Source organism: Salminus brasiliensis, chromosome 16 (assembly GCF_030463535.1).
Source record: "Salminus brasiliensis chromosome 16, fSalBra1.hap2, whole genome shotgun sequence".
Classification (NCBI taxonomy): Eukaryota; Metazoa; Chordata; class Actinopteri; order Characiformes; family Bryconidae; genus Salminus; species Salminus brasiliensis.
In genome coordinates this window covers 2,247,579-2,266,194 of record NC_132893.1, presented here as the reverse complement: position 1 = coordinate 2,266,194, position 18,616 = coordinate 2,247,579, and the positions used below count along the sequence as shown (strand labels likewise).

Genomic DNA, 18,616 nt, shown 5'->3' with positions numbered 1-18,616 from the left:
CACAAAGCAGGGCAATCAGAACACAGCTCATTTACATATAGCACCTTAAAAGTACAATATCAACATAGTGTATGGACAAAAGTATTGGGACACCAAAATGAGTTCCCTGTGCTTTTGTTGGAGTAACTGTCTCTACTGTTCAGGGAAGAAGGCTTCCTACTAGATTTTGGAGGAACATTGCTGTGAGGACTTGATGGAGGTTGTTGGATGTTGGGTGATCACCACCCCATCTCATCATCCCCAACTCATCCTTAACTCATCCCGATAGTACTGGAGGGAGCTCCACCACCATCACTGCTCCACAGCTCAATGCTGGGGGGCTTTATATACCCCCCTCTAGCCCACGCCTGGCATTAGGAGGCATGGTGCCAACAAGTTCAGGTCCTATTCTATAGGCAGCAAGTCTAACTTAATGGGGTGTCCACAAATATTTGGACATGAAGTGTATATCCACTGTCATGTCAGTCTTCCTTATGTCAGAAAACCCAAAGCATCTGCCTGTAGAGTCTACCACTGTTGAAAGGATGTGATCCCTGAGGAACGTCTGGAGGTTCTTCAGTTTGACACTATGAGGAACCTCTTATGGGTGCTTTGAGGAACCTTCAAGGAACCTTTTTTTTATTATTTAAACCCTTTCCTTAAGATTCCTTTACAGTTTTAAACTGAAGAACCTCCAGGATCTTTTACTTTTAACAGCGTGCAGCAGTTTAGCCTCGCCAGTCCACACTGGCGTTCGAAGGCATAGGCCCAGGGGAGCCCTGGTTCAAGGCTTTTGCATGCCAGCATACACTCGCCAGCACATTTTTAATATAACGCAAGGCTTATCGCATCTGCAATACAGACCAACTCAATCCCCCACTCTGATGCACACACTTCTACATCAGCATCTGTATGCATGCAACATTAGACACATGAAACCTGCACAATGACAGACACAGACACACAGACACACACACACATGCTATCCATAGCTGGAGTCTGTTGTCACTTCCATGCCATATGCTGTCCATCACAGAGCCGGCGCTGCTTTGGGTGACTGTTCTCTCCAGTCACTGAGTCCACAGGGCCTGCGCTCACCCCAACTGTCAGCTAGCATCTGCTGGCATTACCAAACAGCGTGCTGGTACTGACGGAGCAGGAGCCCACGCATCCTCCAACTCTGTCTCACACATATCCACTGCCTACTAACCATCACTAACGTACTCACTCAGGAGAACAGGCTCTACCTGATACGGCTCCGCATCCCCTGGGCCCCCCACCTCGCACGACCAGCCGCTTCAGCTGCTTAAACATCACCCTCTTGCCTTCCTCGAGAGTTAATGCGCTGGATTAGCATCTAAATGCATTCAGGCCAAACAGTGCGGAGGAAATGGCCACGGACCTGCTTGGTGGCAGGAGGTCAGATATGAGCATCCCCTCTATGCACCATTCGGATTCAATACTGACTCTACTGAGACAATGACAGATATGCATATTTTAAACCCTACTTAACCTCCGGAAGATAGGAATTCTGAGGCAATTATGCAGAAGAAAGAGAAGAAAACACATCCTAGGCTAAATTTAGATTTCGGAAGGGTCCAACCAGTACGGGAAAGGGTGCAGCATTTTTTTTACCCAGCCTTGTTTTTCTACTGTTCGTCTGGGGCCATGTCTCTCCGTCAGACTGAACTGACCCCGTCAAGGTTAGGAAACAACAAACACTGGCACATTTGTTCTCAGGTTCGTTTGATATTTTGACTGAACAGTTGAAAGCAGTTAAAAGACTGTCTTCAGTAAAGCATTGTAATTGACTGAGCAGTGATTAAAGCTATTTTTTAGAGACTGAGCAGCCTCTCCGACACAACGGAAATAGGCTATAGACAACTTGTCACTATGCAAGAGCTATTACTCTCCGTTTTCCCTTGTGTTCCAAAACCTGACTGTTACAGGCATTACTCTTCCACGCTATCGCTTTTACCGTGTGCCAGAAACATCTAAAAGGAAGGGAACTAAATACCGTACCCATTATTTTAGCAGCTAAATACAGCACGGGAGCACAACTCGCCTCATTTCCAACATCTCATTTTCCACGTCTTCCACTGCATTATACATTCGCAAACTCTCACCGATTTCGTGCTGTATTTCGGCTGGTTGGTCTTGTAGCTGTAATCCGAGTACTGGTCAGAGCCGGTAGAGTTGTCATCTCCTCCAGTTCCCACAAAGGTGTTGGTAGCAGGGAGCTCCTGGACAGCCTGGTGCTTCTGAGAGGCAGATGGAGACTGGGCCTGGAGCTGAATGGAGGGCAGGGGTGAATTGGAGCGGTAATGCCTGCCTAAGTCAGGGCTGCTAGGTGGGTAAGTCAAGGGTAGGTGGATCCTGGGGCTGTCGTTAACCCCGTCAATGTTGAATTTCAGGCTCTTCTGGAGGCTGACCTCCTCGTCTTCTCCAAGAGGTTTGGGTGACTTTGGAGGCTTGCCTTTCCTCCCCTTTTTGCCCTTGATGCTCTTTGGCCCTTGCTTGGGGGCATACAGATCCTTGGTCTCCTTCTTGCCGGCTTGGTAGCCACTCTTGGTTTCTCTCTGAAGTCGATGCCTGATGAAGACTACTACTATGATTACTGTGACAACCCCCGCAACACCGGCCAGGCTGCCATACAGGATGTTGCTTCTCTGGGCAGCTAAGCCGTAGTCAGGGTCACCTGCAATGTCCGTATCCAGGGGTGTGTACAAACTATGTCCCACGAGAGCCTCCACAAGGCTTACATTGGCAATGGTCTCATTGACGTAGATGTGTACCAAGGCAATGGCATGGCGAGAAGGCTTGCCCCTATCGCTCACTTTCACTACCAGGCGATGCAGGCCTCCATGTTTTCGAGTCAGTTCCTTGGTTAGTTTGATCTCTCCATCGGAGGGGGAGATGTAGAAGAGCTCATGGGGGTTTCCTCCAGCAATGCTATAAACCAGTTCGGCATTGGACCCAGAGTCTATGTCTTCTGCCTCCACCACTTCCACAACACTGTCAGGTGCAGCCAGCGGAGACAAGCGCCTGAACGACGAGTTGGAAGGTTTGGTGACAACAGGAGCATTGTCATTCTCATCCAGAACATTGATGGTGACGCCAACATAAGACGACCTGGGAGGTTCCCCTCCATCCACGGCTTTAAGTCGGAAAGTGTAGCTGCTTTCTTTCTCCCGGTCAAAGGAGATGCTGGACAGGATGGTCCCTGTGCCATTCTGGACTACAAAATTTCCTACATCAGGTTCAACAGAGAGCTGGACTTGAGCATTTTCACCTTTATCCATGTCTAATACAGTCACCATGCCAACAGGGCTTAAAGGGGGCATGTTCTCCAGGACAGAGAAGCTGTAACTACTCAGCATAAACTTGGGATCATTGTCATTCCTATCCAGAACCTTTATCACAACCGTGGCTGTTCCCCTGTGGCTGGGAACACCTTTGTCGGCCGCGGTAACACGGAACTCATAGCGTTCCTTGTGCTCACGGTCAAGGGGGCTCCTTGCACGTATTTCCCCGGAACTGGGATCAATCTCAAAGAGGCCCCTTGTTGAGGAGTCCGCAATAATGCTGTAGACAAGTTCTGCATTGGTGCCGCTGTCGGCATCCAAGGCAATAACATCCAGAACCTTTTCCCCAGGCTGGTTCTCTTCAGCAAACTCTACTTCGAACAATGGAGGCGAGAAAATCGGAGAGTTGTCATTGGTATCGGTGACTTGGACCCTCAGGGAATTGGTGCTGGACAGAGCTGGGTTGCCGGAGTCAACAGCCACGATCTCCACCCGGTAGTCCCGGACCCGCTCGTAGTCCAGAGGTGTGGTGGTCTGCAGGAAGTACTTCTTCTTGTTATCGACGGAGGAGTCGCCAGCCGGCCGGAGTTGGAACGGAACATCGCCCGCCACCACACAAGTCACCACAGCGTTCTCTCCCTCGTCCTTATCCGACACCTGCACCAGCGCCACGGCCGTGCCCACTGGCATGTCCTCTGAGATATTGGCCACCCCGTCACTATGGGTCCTAAGACCAATTCCACGGATCTCCACAGCCGGTGCATTGTCGTTCTGGTCGGTCACCTCGATGGAAACGTATGTCGTGGAGCTTTTGGGCGAGGGACCCTTGTCTCTTGCAATGACATGAAACTTCAGGCTGCTTATCTCCTCACGATCCAGTGAGCCTTTGACGGATATGATGCCGGTCGAACGGTCGATCTGCAGCAGCTTTGGCACCGGGTCGCCGGCCTGGTGTATGGTGTATTCGATCTCACCGTTCGGGCCGAGATCTGAGTCATTGGCCCTGACCTGCAAGCGTAAGAAAATATAAGAATTTATAGTGAATGCTGCAGAAGGCGTCAACTTTAATGCATTAAAACCTCCAACACAGATGTTTAGAACATAAATTTGTGAGAGTAACAAAAACGTTCCAATCCTGGGGCAGTTCTGAAGTGAGCTGCATTGGTAAAAACATGATCAGAGGCACCACAGTCCCATACGTGAAATAATTTAAAAGATGTTTCACAGTTTTGTTCAATTATTCAAGTCTCTGAAAGACTGACCACAGGAGAATATCGCAAGGGCGATTAAAATCCTGAGAAAATAAAAAGCTTCGTCCAGGACAGAGTTACTCAGAAATAGTAAAGAAGCAGCTGTGTAAAGTCAACCTACATTTTTCAAGCAATTAAGTGAGGTGAACTGAGTGAACCAGGCACTGCTCTGCTGATATCAAGCATCAAAGTAAAGAGAAATCAGTTGAGGGGGGTAAAGACAGCGGTGCTCATTAAAAACTTCACACCCCACGATGATGCAGTATCTCGTTCTTCGCTGAGATCTAAAGGTTAACAGTACAGTATATCGAATTCGTTTTTACCTGCAACACTGAGTGTCCAACTGGACTGTTCTCCGAAACTTCAGCCTCGTAGGAGGACTTCTCAAACTGGGGCGCGTTGTCGTTGGCGTCAGTGATGACGACTCTCAGCAAGGCACTGCTGTAGCGAGGTGGGGAGCCCCCATCCACGGCTTTGATGGTTAGGTCATAGGAGTCTTTCAGCTCCCTGTCCAGGTTTCCATGCACAACGAGCTGGGGCAATTTCTCGCCCCTGTCGTTTGCCACCTGCAGGCTAAAGAGCGAGCTGGCCTCTGGCCCAGCGTTCAGGTCATACTTAAATATCCCGTTTCGCTCCGTGTCTTTGTCGGTGGCCTGGGGAATGGAGAAGGTGGCCCCCATGTGGGCGTTTTCCTGCACCAAGAGTGTAAGGACTGGGGAGGGAAACTGCGGAGTGTTGTCGTTTATGTCCTGCACCTCAATCCGTCCTTCGATCAGCCGGGGGCTTTGATTCTGGATGAGGTCCGTGACTGACACTTCGAACTCTAGGAAGCACGGCTTCCCCTTGATCCGGCAATCCTTCAGCGTTTCTCTGTCTATGGGGATCTCGGTGGTGAAGATCTCCCCCGTTTTCCCATCCACCCGCAGGTAAGGGGCGCCCACCTCCAGTTTGTACAGGTGTCCACTGTCTGGCAGGCCCTGGTCGGCCGCCAGGCTGCCTATCAGCGTGCTCGGCGGCTGTTCTTCATACACGCTGTAAAGGATGCCACCCAGGGTACAGCCGATTGAGTCCACTAGCAGGGCCCAGAGCAGAAGCGATCCCACGGAGAAATCCATGACGCCCCAGGGAGCTCGCACCTCGATCTGCAAAACAAAGAGTGAGAAAAAAACAAGCTGAACTGTAAACACCAGCGCGGGGTTGCAAGTTTGTCAAGCAGACGTTAAACAGACGCTTAAAAAATGGTGGCGTTTTACAGCAGAGGGCTACGTGAGGATAAGGCGGCGTTCACACACCCGAGCAGCTCTGTGTTTTAAATACACTGCAAACACTAAATCCGGGGCTAAAAGTACTAAAAGCTCTTGGAAAAAATAGCCTCTTCCCCTGGCACCACTAAAAGCCTCCAATCTCATTATCTTGCATTATTCATCACACTCATTTTTTTGACTAGAGGACAAAAATCACTGGCGGGACAAAGAAGGAAAAGCGAGGAATACTGTACAAATGTTTATAGAGAATTTAATTGCATACAAAATTCAATCCTCTGCCTCTGACATAGCAGATCATAGCGTTGCTCAATTTAACGCGGGCAACAAATTCGACGTTTCTCCTAAGACTCCCAGTTAAATCATCCTCGTTAGTGCCACACAGGAAACCGCTAATTATCACCCTTTTGACTGGCTGTCCAAGCTAAGCTGCTTTTGGAAATGAATGATTTAACACCAGTAATAAGGCGGCCCTTAATGGGCTTTTTTTATTATTATTAAGAAGGTATGGGTGACCGTGTAGCTCAAGAAAAACAACAGCTCAGCACAGTCTCCATTATTTACAGCATCAGTTAAGCCAGGCTCATAACCTGTTGGTAATGTATCTTCCCCTAGATATGCTCGACTCAATAGGAATTTACTAGCAATGATGCACTCGTTAGGATGGAGGGGGCTGGGAATCAGCAGCGTATATACAGCTTAGGTAGGGGTTTCGATTCATCCGTAATGTTTAATCGCTCTTACCTCTCTTCAGGAGGTAAGAAGCGCCGGCACTGAGACAGATGGAAGGATGTGGTTAGTCCTTCAGGATTTAGAACTTGACCCCTCTACAGGCCAACGCCAAGCTCCTCTGCACGCGGCGGGTCACAGAGAACCTGAAGGCCTGGCCCTTTATCTCTCCAAGCCCAGATTTACTTTAAAGCTTACGAGAAATCTCCATCTCATCTCGGCTCGCTCCGTTTCGGGCTAATTTACACACTGTAACGCTCGTGTTTGATTTCTAACCTGCTATGCCTCCTCATTAATGAATACCCTCTATTTTAGCGGCCGCTTTGATCCGTATTCCCCAAGCTAAAGACTTCTCCTTTCTTTCAGGCTTCACATCATTTCAGACTTTAATTATTTCCTGAGAAGGAAGATTCCTTGTTGTGATTTGAAAAAAAAAAAAGAAAGTCGCAGACAGTTTATTGAGCTGAGTTGCCTCAAAAAGCTCCCTGACGATACTCCCGCAAAATACTCCTGTCGCCATAGCGCACGCAGCAACCGAAGGCCTGACCGGGATCGATGCAGTTTTGTACCGCCATGCAAGCGGCCGCGGTCCGGCGGGAAGCAAGTAAGTGTAACACAAAACAGCTAAACACAGGAAAGCATAGAAATCCAATCCGAAATCCAATTCCTCTGTATCCGTTAAGATTGGGATTGCAGCATATTGATGTGCTAATTGCTCGGTTATTGATGTGTCCCTTTTTGCATTTGCAGGGCAGCCTCCTGTCGATGCGCCTGGAATGATAGCATGCGAGGTAAAAACATGATTAGAAAGTGGGACATAAAGCCTCGTTTCTGAAGGCCTGGGCAATAACTCCACGGCTGCCTGAAGCCATGGGCTGAGAGACCTCGCACAAAGGTTAATGACTGCCTTGGGAATTCTCACCATTACTGAAAATATACTTTTTTGGGACAATATTAATATGCATAACGTTAGATCAGTGATATAAAATATTCGATGTGCATTTGCTGTGTGCTGTGTTAACCCTGTGTTAAGTTTCACATACTAGGGCTGTAGTACGGGTCGTCTTCAACGTTCCTAAATTCAGCCATGTCTCTCCACTGCTGTGTTCTCTCTTCACTGTAGCTTCCTGTAGCTGCTGCCCAGGTCATCAGATTCAGAACCCTGACTCCGGCCTACAAAGCCAAGACCGGACCAGCCAGCCCCTCCGTACTTGATGGCAATGGTCAAAAGCCGATCCACACCAAGAGCCCTTCCAGTTTCAAGTATGGCTCGGCCCGCCATCCTTTAAGATCCACGGAAGACGAGCGTCCAGACTCGTCCACGGAAGACGAGCGTCCAGAGTCCAACGCTCGCTGTCTTCAGACCCAGACTGAAGACCCTCCTCTCCTGAGAGTACTTGGGCGAATAGCAGAGTGGTCACTTTACTGACTTGTGTTTAAACTTAGTGGATATTTGAATTATTAGTCTATTTAAACTAGCTGAGGTTTTTCTTGGGTAAATAGCAATGCACTTTTGTACATCGCTCTGGAGAAGAGCGTCTGCTAAAGGCCCTAAATGTACTCCAGTCCAATCGGAATTGACCGTTCTAGACCGACTACATATTTTTATATTATTTTTATATTATTTTATATAAATATGCTGAAAGACTGCAGACTATTTTAATTACTGACATGCTATATGGATTTGTGGAATACTGAATCAGACAGCATGTATTTATATTAAAAAGAAGCTCTAATAGCTCTCTATTTTATTTTTTTATTCCAGTTTAAACATTAAAATCGCTTTTTCAACAAGATCAACCTACTTCTATATTTCTCTTTAAACATCAAAATTCATAAATAAACAAAACGAACCAAATAAATTAGTCAAAATGTGAATAATTTTCAGATGAAAAAAATAATGGTAGGACTGACAGAAATTTGTGGCCTTGCTCGCTTTGAAATAATAACTCCTGCTTGTCTACAGGCTAATTAGGTGACTGTATTCTTTTTTAAATATAAATAAATCTTTGATGTAAACGAGTAAGTTCATTGAAATTCTTAAATATTTAACATAAAAAAGCAAAAATGTGTCTTCAGTTTCTTTTTCCTGAACAACAAACTAACACCTAACAGGTCTAAACCCAAAGCTTGGCCCGGCCTATAGCAAGCACAAGATCGTACTTTTTCCGTGTTCTGACGGGCCTAGAAGAGATCTACAGAACCTATATTCTGAATTAGCCTGTAAATTGACTCGCCTGGTGGTTTGCTGTGTTGGATGTTGTTGAACGAGGGTTTGTTAGGATTCTCCAATAGAAACACCTCCATCCTTTAGACCTTTTCTTCAGTATCATCGTTATTGCTGGCCTAACTTGCCACCCCTCCACCTCAGCTACTCAGTGAACCACCAGCACATGCTGTCCTCTAGGTAAATTTATGATTCCCAGTATTTACAATTCTTTGTTAAAATGTAATCCTTGGGCGTTTTTGTAGGCTTTTGCCTGTTTTACCCCCCCCCCAAAAAAAACCCACTCGACTGACAGATTCGACTCGCCAACTTTCAGTGGGCAGCCCTACTACGTACTATGTCCAACAAGACACTGTGACAGATACATCCTTTAAAATTCAAAGATCCCAGCCTACCACAGATCCCCTCAGGTTATATGCCACACAGTGCCAACAGTATACACCATCCACTGATGCAATTCATAGTAGGGCTGGGCGATCTGGTCAAAATATTATATCACGATATTTAAAGACATTTTCACGATGCATGTTATTTCACGATAAAGATTAAAGACAAAATGCATCAATAGTGACAGATTTTTAAAAAGTGCCACTCAAACACTCTCCCCTATTTACTCCAGTTACTTTTATTCATGTGCTGCACTTCAGCCAGTTAAACCAGACTAATTACACTGTTTGTAATGAACTGAGTAGTTGACCAGTGTCCTTTAAGCAGTGACCAAATCCTCAAAGTTTTCTATATACAAACTATATATTGTGTATCATGATACGATCAAATATTGTCATTTTGCCCAGCTCTAAGTCATAGGTATTTTCAAGGTACTCAGCGTTTGCCAGCAGGTTAAAGCTAATATCTGTGTCGGACTAAAGCATTACAGCTGCTTAAATTTGTATCAAATTGGGTAAGTGCCCATCTATTATCCACAATAACACCTTAAGACGGCTCATTTAGCAATAATCAAGATCCTGTTTGCAGGCCACACACACCCAAACAGACACTAGACACTAGCTGCGTCCCAATTCAGGGGCCGCACCCTTCTGAGGCTGCGTACGAATACAGACTGCGTGAGGCGCCCCTCGTTTCCATGGCAACGGAGGATTCCAATGGGTGGATCCTTCGCCAAAACAAGAAAAGGGCCCAACAGCGGCAGCTTGCCGAGCCTGGGTATCGAACCCACAACCCTGTCTTCAACCCCTGGCGACTTTCAGTTCGGCCTACAGGGCCTACGGGGCCTACGAAGTCTACGTCTACGTTTATACCAGCCCTTAAATTGGGACACAACAGCTACTGTCTGGCAGTGGCAGTCTTAGTGGCAGGGACACTTCAGTGGTGGTGGCCGTTCCCACCCACCTCCTCCTGCGATGGTCCGGTACAGCCTCTAGAGCGAGGTTTATGAGTCTATGCTAGCAGTCAGGATTGCACGATCACTGTGGGGGGAATTCCCAGGCCCCCAGCATTAGCTTTTCCAAAGCGTGTCACCGGACGTAAGTGGGTCAGGCATGAGAAAAGAGGACCATTTGAGAGAAGCTCTCCTTTCACTTCCATTCATTCTGGAGTGTTTACCATCCAGGAACAAAGGCGCATGTGAGCAGTTTTCCATCACCACTGAAAACAGAGGGACAACTGTGTCCAGTCTAGCCATACTGTAAGTAGGATTTCCGAATGGGCGAGGGATAGATTTGCGGGATGAATGCTGGGTAATGTAGTGAGAACGACATAACGCCAATAGAATAGGACAAACATGTCGTGGGATAGTAGAGGGGTATTTTTGGAAAGAGTTGGGGAGTTGGGGGTGGGGTAGGGTGTTGGTCATTGCTTTTGTCTCTGAATTCAATCAAATCCTCACAGTAATGTTCTTCCAAAAACCCTTATCCTGGTAAGTAGAGGCAGTTACTCCAACAGTAGCAGGAGAAACTATTTCTTAATACCCTTAATCCTTCAAGAAACAATGAATGCGCAGGTGTCCCAATACTTTCGTCCAAACACAGCATTTTAAGCCTGGAATTCAGCCTACAAATCCAAGCTGATCCGAACTTCAACCTTCAGCTTGAGCTGCCACTTTGTTCCTTAAGTCGTGGTGTTCCTTTCACCTGTCACCTTCCACTCGCTGCTACATAATCATCTACCCCACCTCCATGTCCAACTTTATCCATCAGCCTGAGGAGCAGTCTTTCCCGCCTGCAAACAGGCAAGGCCACAAACGTCTATCCGCATTTGTCTTCTCGCATTTGCGCCTGAACAAAAAATAACCTTAAAAAGCAACAACATGCTTCAGATAAGTGACTCTTCAAACACCCCACAAGTCTACGCACTCCTTCTCCCCCAAGATAAGAACACTCCATAAGCACTGGAGCTCCATCACCAAACTGCTTTAAGCGCTGCTGGTTTTCACAGCAGCTACTAAACAAAGGCCTGATCCAACAACGCAGAGTTCAGCTGTAAGATCCAGACAATGAGTAGGCTGAGTAAGTAGGAAAATAGAAGCCCTGTATATCACACAAAGAACTATTACTATAAGATCAGAGTGCTAGTCTTATTATAATTATAATAACAGATAATTAATTAATCAATTAATCAATTAACCCCAATATTTAACCCCAGTTTCTTTGTACAACGTCTGAACTGAAGTGTACTGTAGAGATACAGTCTGTTTAACAGTATATATATATATATATATTTATATATATATATATATATGATAAAACATTGTCATATAGCCCAACTCTACCTTCTACCTATATATATATATATATATATATTAGGTAGAGCTGGGCAATATGACAATATTTGATCATAACTTGATCAATTTTGTTATCATGTAACACAATCTGCTTATATAAGTGTATTGTGGATATCGTGGTGCTTAAAGCGCATTAATTAACTGCACATTGTAATCAGTCTTATTTAATTGAACGAAGTGCAGCATGTTTTGAGTAAAAATCACGGTACTCAGTTTGGGAAAGTATTTGGATTGTGATTATTTTTACGCTGTCGGTGCATTTTGTTGTTATTTACTGTGATAAATATCATATATCGTAAAAAATGTCTTTAAATATCGTGATCTAAAATTCCTTAAAAATATTGTGATAGAATTTGTTTTGTTTGCCGATATGGAATATAATATGTCCTAATATAAGGACATATTAAGCACATATCATTGTTATGTATATTTCAGAATATATTGCCTATTTACCAAATCTATTTTAAGAAGCATTTATTTTATCAATAATGTTATAAAGGTGCTAGCTATGATGTGATATGTTAGCCTCATGCTAATATACACTAGCAGGGAGTAATGTGCAACATTGACAAAAATGATATCTCGATATTTTCTGGGATTTTGCCGATAACGATAATTAGACGATAATTTTCATCCTTCAAAATGTGTTTGTAAAGGTCGTGCATAGCGCTAGCTGATTCTACTTATTTATTTACTTAAAACTAAAGCATTTAAGTAAAATTAATACATAAACAACAGTGCGAGTGTTCTGACATTACAAAATTGTATCTTTTTTCACATTAAATTGTAATTTAATATGAATTTACTATATGTATATTACATTTTATTTATATTTCATGTTAGTTTTTTTATCATTTTACTTTATGTATGATTAAACATACATAATTAATAAATTCAAGATCTATTTCACTTAAACTGTAAACGACCCACTGAGGTCACAGAATTCAACGGTCCAACAGGTGCTTGGCTGGTTTCGGCCTGTAGTGGGCAGCAGACTCCCGAAGTTTTTAATGATCTTCATATTCAGCTCAGAGGTCAGTTCGCAGCTGGTGAAATAAGTTCGGTGTCGAGCTGATTTTCAACAGCTTGAACTTGTAGGCTACGCTAGTATGCACTATCCTAGCCTATCAGGCTAGCAGCCGCAGTGAATACGTGAAAAACTCTTAAGGCGTGTTTTTGATTTTTGGTTTCTGCAAAGTGAGTGACATACTTGATAATGTCTCCTCGCACATCGTTAAAACAACTATTAAGAAATGATCGTGGACCGCTAGCCGCTCTTTGGGTTAGCCATCTTTGTCTAATCTTTATTTCCCCTCAGTCTGTTGAACGTATCCTTCCATACTGATCCTTCTGTATTGAACGGAGAGGCTGATATTGATACGCTACAATATGATACGCTGCACTTTAACACTCCAGGAGCCCAACAACCATCATCGCCAACTACACTGGCTGCTCCTTCCAGGTAAACACAGTAAAGTCTAGGTGACATGACAGTTCAGAAGCCGGCGAGTCTGGCAGCGAGGGTCTTTTTCCACTGTGATCAAAACCGTTCTCCGCCTGTAATCTCTGAAGCACGCTGGCATCTCCACAGTGGCCTGATCAAACGCTCCCTCCGTTTCCGGCCTGCTTATATGTCACCAAACTGAAACCTCATACGCGTAAAATCGCCTAAGAAAACCGCCTCCCGAATCTCTGCGCTCGGCCCCCGATACTTAAAGTTCACGCGGACATTTTAGCGGCCTTAAGTGCTGTGACCTTTTATTTTTCGGCGGCGCTCTAAATCATCTGTTATCACATTCATTCAGGTTCAACAGGTTTAGCATTTCGCCGTGGTGCAGTTTAGTCATTTACCCATATTAATGCTTCACTCTGCGAGGCTCACCACACAATTACAGCAGCACATGCTGTAACTCAACACCGGCCTCTCGCCTGGCACCGCAACGGGTGTTGTGTTCACCACCCTAAAATGTGTTTGTTTATTTATTTATTTATTTATTTATTTGTGCACAGGTCCTCATCCAATATCTTGGAAAAACCCCATTTTTCATTATCCTTATCTGCTAGGGATCAGGAGGAGGAGGAGGAGGAAGAGGAGGAGGCCTATGACCATATAGTCTTCTATTATAAAAAGTTAAGCCCCAGTACACTCTCCTCTGAGTATATATTATGGGCACAGTCAGTCCTTTAAAGGGCTCCCAGCCAAACTGCTGCAGGCTCTGTAGGCTAATATACTCTGATCAGCCAGCCATAACATTAAAACCACCTGCCTAATATCGTGCAGGTCCCTCTTGTGCTGCCAAAACATTCCTACACCATCGTGAGCTTGGACCTCGTAAGAAACGCCTGAAGGTGCCCTGAGGTATCTGGCACCAAGGCCTTAGCAGCAGATCCTTTAAAGCGACATAATGTAGCATTTTACGACACTGACCTGTAATAGTTAGAACTAGAGAGAGATTCAGTGATAATTCGGGATATCTCGGCTTGCCCAGAAATGCATGTCTGTAAAGTGTGTGAAGTACTCTTCCTGGCTGTAGGGGGAGCCTAAGAGCAAGAAATGCCAATTCTTACATATTGTTGCTTTAAACCTATCCATTTTGAGATGAGGCCTCAAGAGGCATCAATGAGCCTATTACTGCCCACAAGACCTGCCTGTTGTTCTGGAGACGTTCTGGCCCAGTCGTCTAGAACATCACAGTTTGGTTCTAAAGCTGCACAAAGTATTGACATATGTTTTATATTATATTCATATAATATTGCAAATTGTGAGCGATATGACCTTAAATCAGCATCCCGATTAACTGAACATTTGACCTCAATTATGACTAATAAATTAGTAAAATTAATTACTGGACGGGGCGGGGTCACACAACTACACACGATAGGACACTTTTAAGGGGGTGGAGCATGAACATACACAGTGGGGAATGTATTAACATATTTTAGGACATATTTTTTAAATAATTAAAATAATCGACACGGTCAAGATTGAATCAATTTGATTTACAGAGTGTAAATTTTTGAATAATTTGATAATTGTTTTTGTTGAATTAATGAATGACAGAATGACCTTTAATTCTTAAAAAAAAATAGAGCTAGAGGTTTGTATTAATTAAATGTTTTTTAATTAAATAATTATTTTTATAAATATATTTTATTAATATTTTTGTAATCTTTGTTACCTTATTATCATAAATATAATCACTACATAAGTAACACCAAACAACTACATGTTTTGCTAGAAATAGTGTAATTAGTCCTGTTTAATTAATAATAATAATAATAATAATAACAATAATAATAATAATAATAATAATAATAAATTGCTGTACTAAATATGGAATCTGCAGCTGCTACTACATTTTATCTTACAGTTTATGTCAAAATATCGTAAAAAATATCATATTGTGAAAAAGTCTCTAAATATCATGATATCATATTTTTTTAGCATATCGCCCAGCCCTAGATCGTACAAATACCTGAATCCCAGTCTGGATTAAAAGCAAATCAATGGTGATTGGCTATTGACAGTGCAGTTCAGCTTAAGACTAGGCTTAATCAGTTAGTGTGTTGACCTGCACACCAGCAAAAGTGATCATTATCTGATTTCGGCAGTGATGTGATTAGATCAGTGGTCATGTAAACAGCATGCTCTGATTTCTTCAACTGGCTTTAAGCCGTTGACAGATTTCAAGAAATCCGATAAAAAGGCTGGGATTTTAGTGCAGTAATCGGGGTATTAGTGAATGTATACCCTTAATCGGATTTCCAATGTTTTTTTGTTTTTTTTTAGCATCTGTGCATGTGTGGAAAAGGAATCGGACAAAGACGAGTTCCTAATTTGTGCAATTTGGATTCACATTTCCCCAAAAAAATGGTGAGAATTCAGAATTTTCGATTATGTGCTGCACTTCGATAAGCTTGTTAGTGGCTGGATTTGCAATGTTGTATATTTGGACATGATTGGACATGATTACTGAGTTCATTATCAGACTTCTGAAGTGTTAATCGACATGTGGGAGGGATTTCGGGGGAGGGGTTGTTAAATTATAATGTGCACAGCAACATAAACATGCATTCACTGTGCCGAAAACTGACCTTTGGTGATCGGACAGTGATCAGACAGGTTTAGTATCACTGCACTTACTAGTGCTGGTCGATACGACCTCAAACCAGTATCACGAAGAATTGAACAATTTACCTCAGTTGCGATTAATGAACGATATATAAGCTGCCCGAGTTGCTCAGTTGACTCAGTTTTGACACCGCCGTCCATGTCCGATTGGATGGGGCGGAGTCACGTGACTTCACATGTGGTAGTATGTTTTTAAGGGGATAGTACATAAACATACACAGTGCAGAAAGTACAAAGGATTTTGTCAAAATCGAAATACTTGTCATGGGTGTGGCCGATTTTCAATTAATTGTCCAGCCCTGAAACTTTGTTGCACTGAAATCAGAATCCGATCTCGAATCATGCAAATATTTTGTGAACATTACGTATCACGATAAAGGTTTTTTTTTTTTGTCTTAGTGAAACAACCACTTAAAAACACACAATAAAATCGGAGTAAAACAAAAGCTACAACTTTTTATCCAATCAGAACGGCGGGATATGAATCCAGAGTACAACACTGCCATCTAGTGGTTGGAGTTTAAACACAAAACAAAGTGAATCAATGTCCGACGCCAGTCTTCGCATGTAAATGAATCAATAATCAATACTGTGTTTTTGAGAATCGATACAGTACTACAAAAACAGAATATCGCAATACTTCGATATGCCGATATTTTCGTGCACCCTTAGGGAAAATCGTGGTCAAGTATTCTCCAGTTTCTGCAACGATGGATCTTCACCACCTCAACTCTTCTAGGCTTCAAGCACTTTCCTGCCATGCCTCCAGCAGACCACTTCAAATGACCCTTTTCAAAATGCATTGGTGAAGCGGTGGCTGGATTTCGGTGCAGAGCAGGCGGCGACACTCAAAATCCATCACAGTCTCAGGGTGGACAGTTGGAGAACTGGGGGTTACACTGCACCTTTATCTAAACCAATTATTGGTCTGATTATTGACTCATTGAACTGGTCTGATAGATCTGTTATTTCTATGTGGCACCGGCTTGCCCTCACCCCCCACCCCAACCACACCTCCCTCCTCCTTCAGCCTATAATAAAAACATCCACTCCAGAAAGCGAGGATGTGTGTAAAGAAGAGGGGTGGGGGGTGTTGGGGGGGGGGGGGGGGTATAAGCTCTACCTCTAGGCGACTTCTAACGACGCTAGACGTGCACCGTTTCCAAAGAGCAATGCCCAGAAAACTGAAAGCACGAGCGAGCCGCACCGAGGCAAACAAGTGGCACTGAGCCCCTCGCGCTCTGCATCGACGTTAGCTCTGCACACGTGAACACCGAATCCCGTCCCGAGCTCACGATGCAGCAACATTACGCACAGCAGTGTGGCGTGGATCTGGCGAGACTGTGACCGCGTTATAACACATGAGCACGTGCCATCAGTCGGTTATAACGCTCATATTAAAGAATGCATGCATGCATCAATAAGAGCCTTGGCGACAGCTCTCCGGCACGCGCACACACAGCTGGCCCTAATGCAATTCCCTGCCATTCCTCAAGTGGCATGCTCAGCCATTCCCCGCAAACTTCCAGGCTTACCTCGCTCCGGCACTTTTCCCACTCCCAGCCGGCGCTGTGTGCGCGCGAGCCCTCTCGCGGCTTCTCTCTCTTCGACGACGTCTGCAGGCGCGGACAGGCAGGAACCGGCGCGCGGGGAAGAAGCCCAGTTTCAGGAGAATCCACGCATCAAGAAAGCCTAAAATCCTCCCTCGCGCGGGCGCATCCGTAAGAAGTGGCCGCTCGGTTCATCCTCGCCATCCTCGAGGCGCGCGCAGGAAGGGACCACACACTGTTTTCAAGACCCCCTCGCTCCCGTGCTGAGGAGACGCCAGTTGCTAACTCTCTCAGTGCACTTTTGGGGGGTTTTGGAGTGGCGGGGGCGAACCGATGCGCCTCCCCCCTCGCGCAAAAGACGCAAAAACGAGCTCGCGAGCACAGTCCGAGCACGAAAATAGCAGGATCGCTGGACGGTCAGTGAACGCGCGTTCCCCTTCCGTACGCACGGATGCAGCGCGCGGTTTAATCCAATGCGTGTGTGTGTGTGTGTGTGTGTGTTTTCCTTCGCCTGTGAGAGCGAGCGAAAGAGCCAGCCAGCCAGCGAGCGAGCGAGAAAGATTGCGCGCGAGGAGGAGGAGGAGGATGAGGAGGAGGACGAGGATGAAGAAGAAGAGGAGGAGGAGGAGGAGGAGGAGAAGAAGAAGAAGGAAGAGCAGGATGATGATGAGGAGGAAGAGGAGGAGGAGGAGGAGGAGGGGTTCGCGCGCGCCTCAGCTTCGGCAACTTCTTCTCGTCGCTCGAGCTCGGGGCTGTTTTGCTCGGGAGTGCACAATTAGGTTAAGAAAATCTGCTAATTGCCCCTCAGTCGCGTGAGCGCGCGCGTGCATGCGCGAGCGAGAGAGCGAGCGACAGTGACCCACATCTTGACGTTGATGCACTTCTGGAGGTGGATTAGATGCTGGTGTGTGTGTGCGCGCGCGCGTGCGTGCGTCCGTGTGTGTGTGTAAATGGAAATTTCCACAATGCACTTGTTTCAAGTGGTGCCAAGCAATGCTCGCTCTCTCTCTCTCTCTCTCTCTCTCTCTCTCATTTCGCTCACAATCAGAAAGATGTGGCGCGTGCAGTCAGATGAGCACCGATAACCACACCGGACATTGATTGGTATCGATTATTGGTGGTCAGCGTGGACAGTGAAACAAGCAACCCTGCATCTAGCCCCACGTGACTAAAGTCCAACGCATCAAAGCACCCCTCGCCAAACCTGAGTAAAGGTGCAGAGCGCGTGAACAGAGTTGAGCAAAACGATATATTTTATGCACGTGACACGTCTGCATCAGTCCAGTTCGGTGCTGCACGTTTGGTTCAGTGTGTTAAAGAGTTTGAAGAGCGTTGATGAGCGCAAGTGTGTGAGGAGCGCGTGCAGGAGAGTGTGTGAGGACGAGTGTGTGTCGTGCTGGAGTTGTTTGGCGCATTCAACAGTTCTCAGCGCTCTTTGCTCT

General features: G+C 45.2%; 1 protein-coding gene across 1 annotated transcript in view; it reads right to left on the bottom strand.

Annotated features, from left to right (window-relative positions):
* The window catches only part of pcdh1a (protocadherin 1a), a 113,322-nt gene extending 95,165 nt beyond the window's left edge, over nt 1-18,157 (bottom strand). Inside the window, exons 1-3 of the mRNA XM_072659006.1 lie at nt 17,160-18,157; nt 4,858-5,676; nt 2,106-4,292 (exon numbers count right to left, since the gene is read on the bottom strand). Of these exons, the coding sequence (XP_072515107.1) occupies nt 2,106-4,292; nt 4,858-5,649 (2,979 nt within the window). The 5' untranslated portion in view covers nt 5,650-5,676; nt 17,160-18,157. The remainder of the gene's footprint in view (nt 1-2,105; nt 4,293-4,857; nt 5,677-17,159) is intronic.
* Between the last annotated feature and the right edge of the window lie 459 nt (nt 18,158-18,616).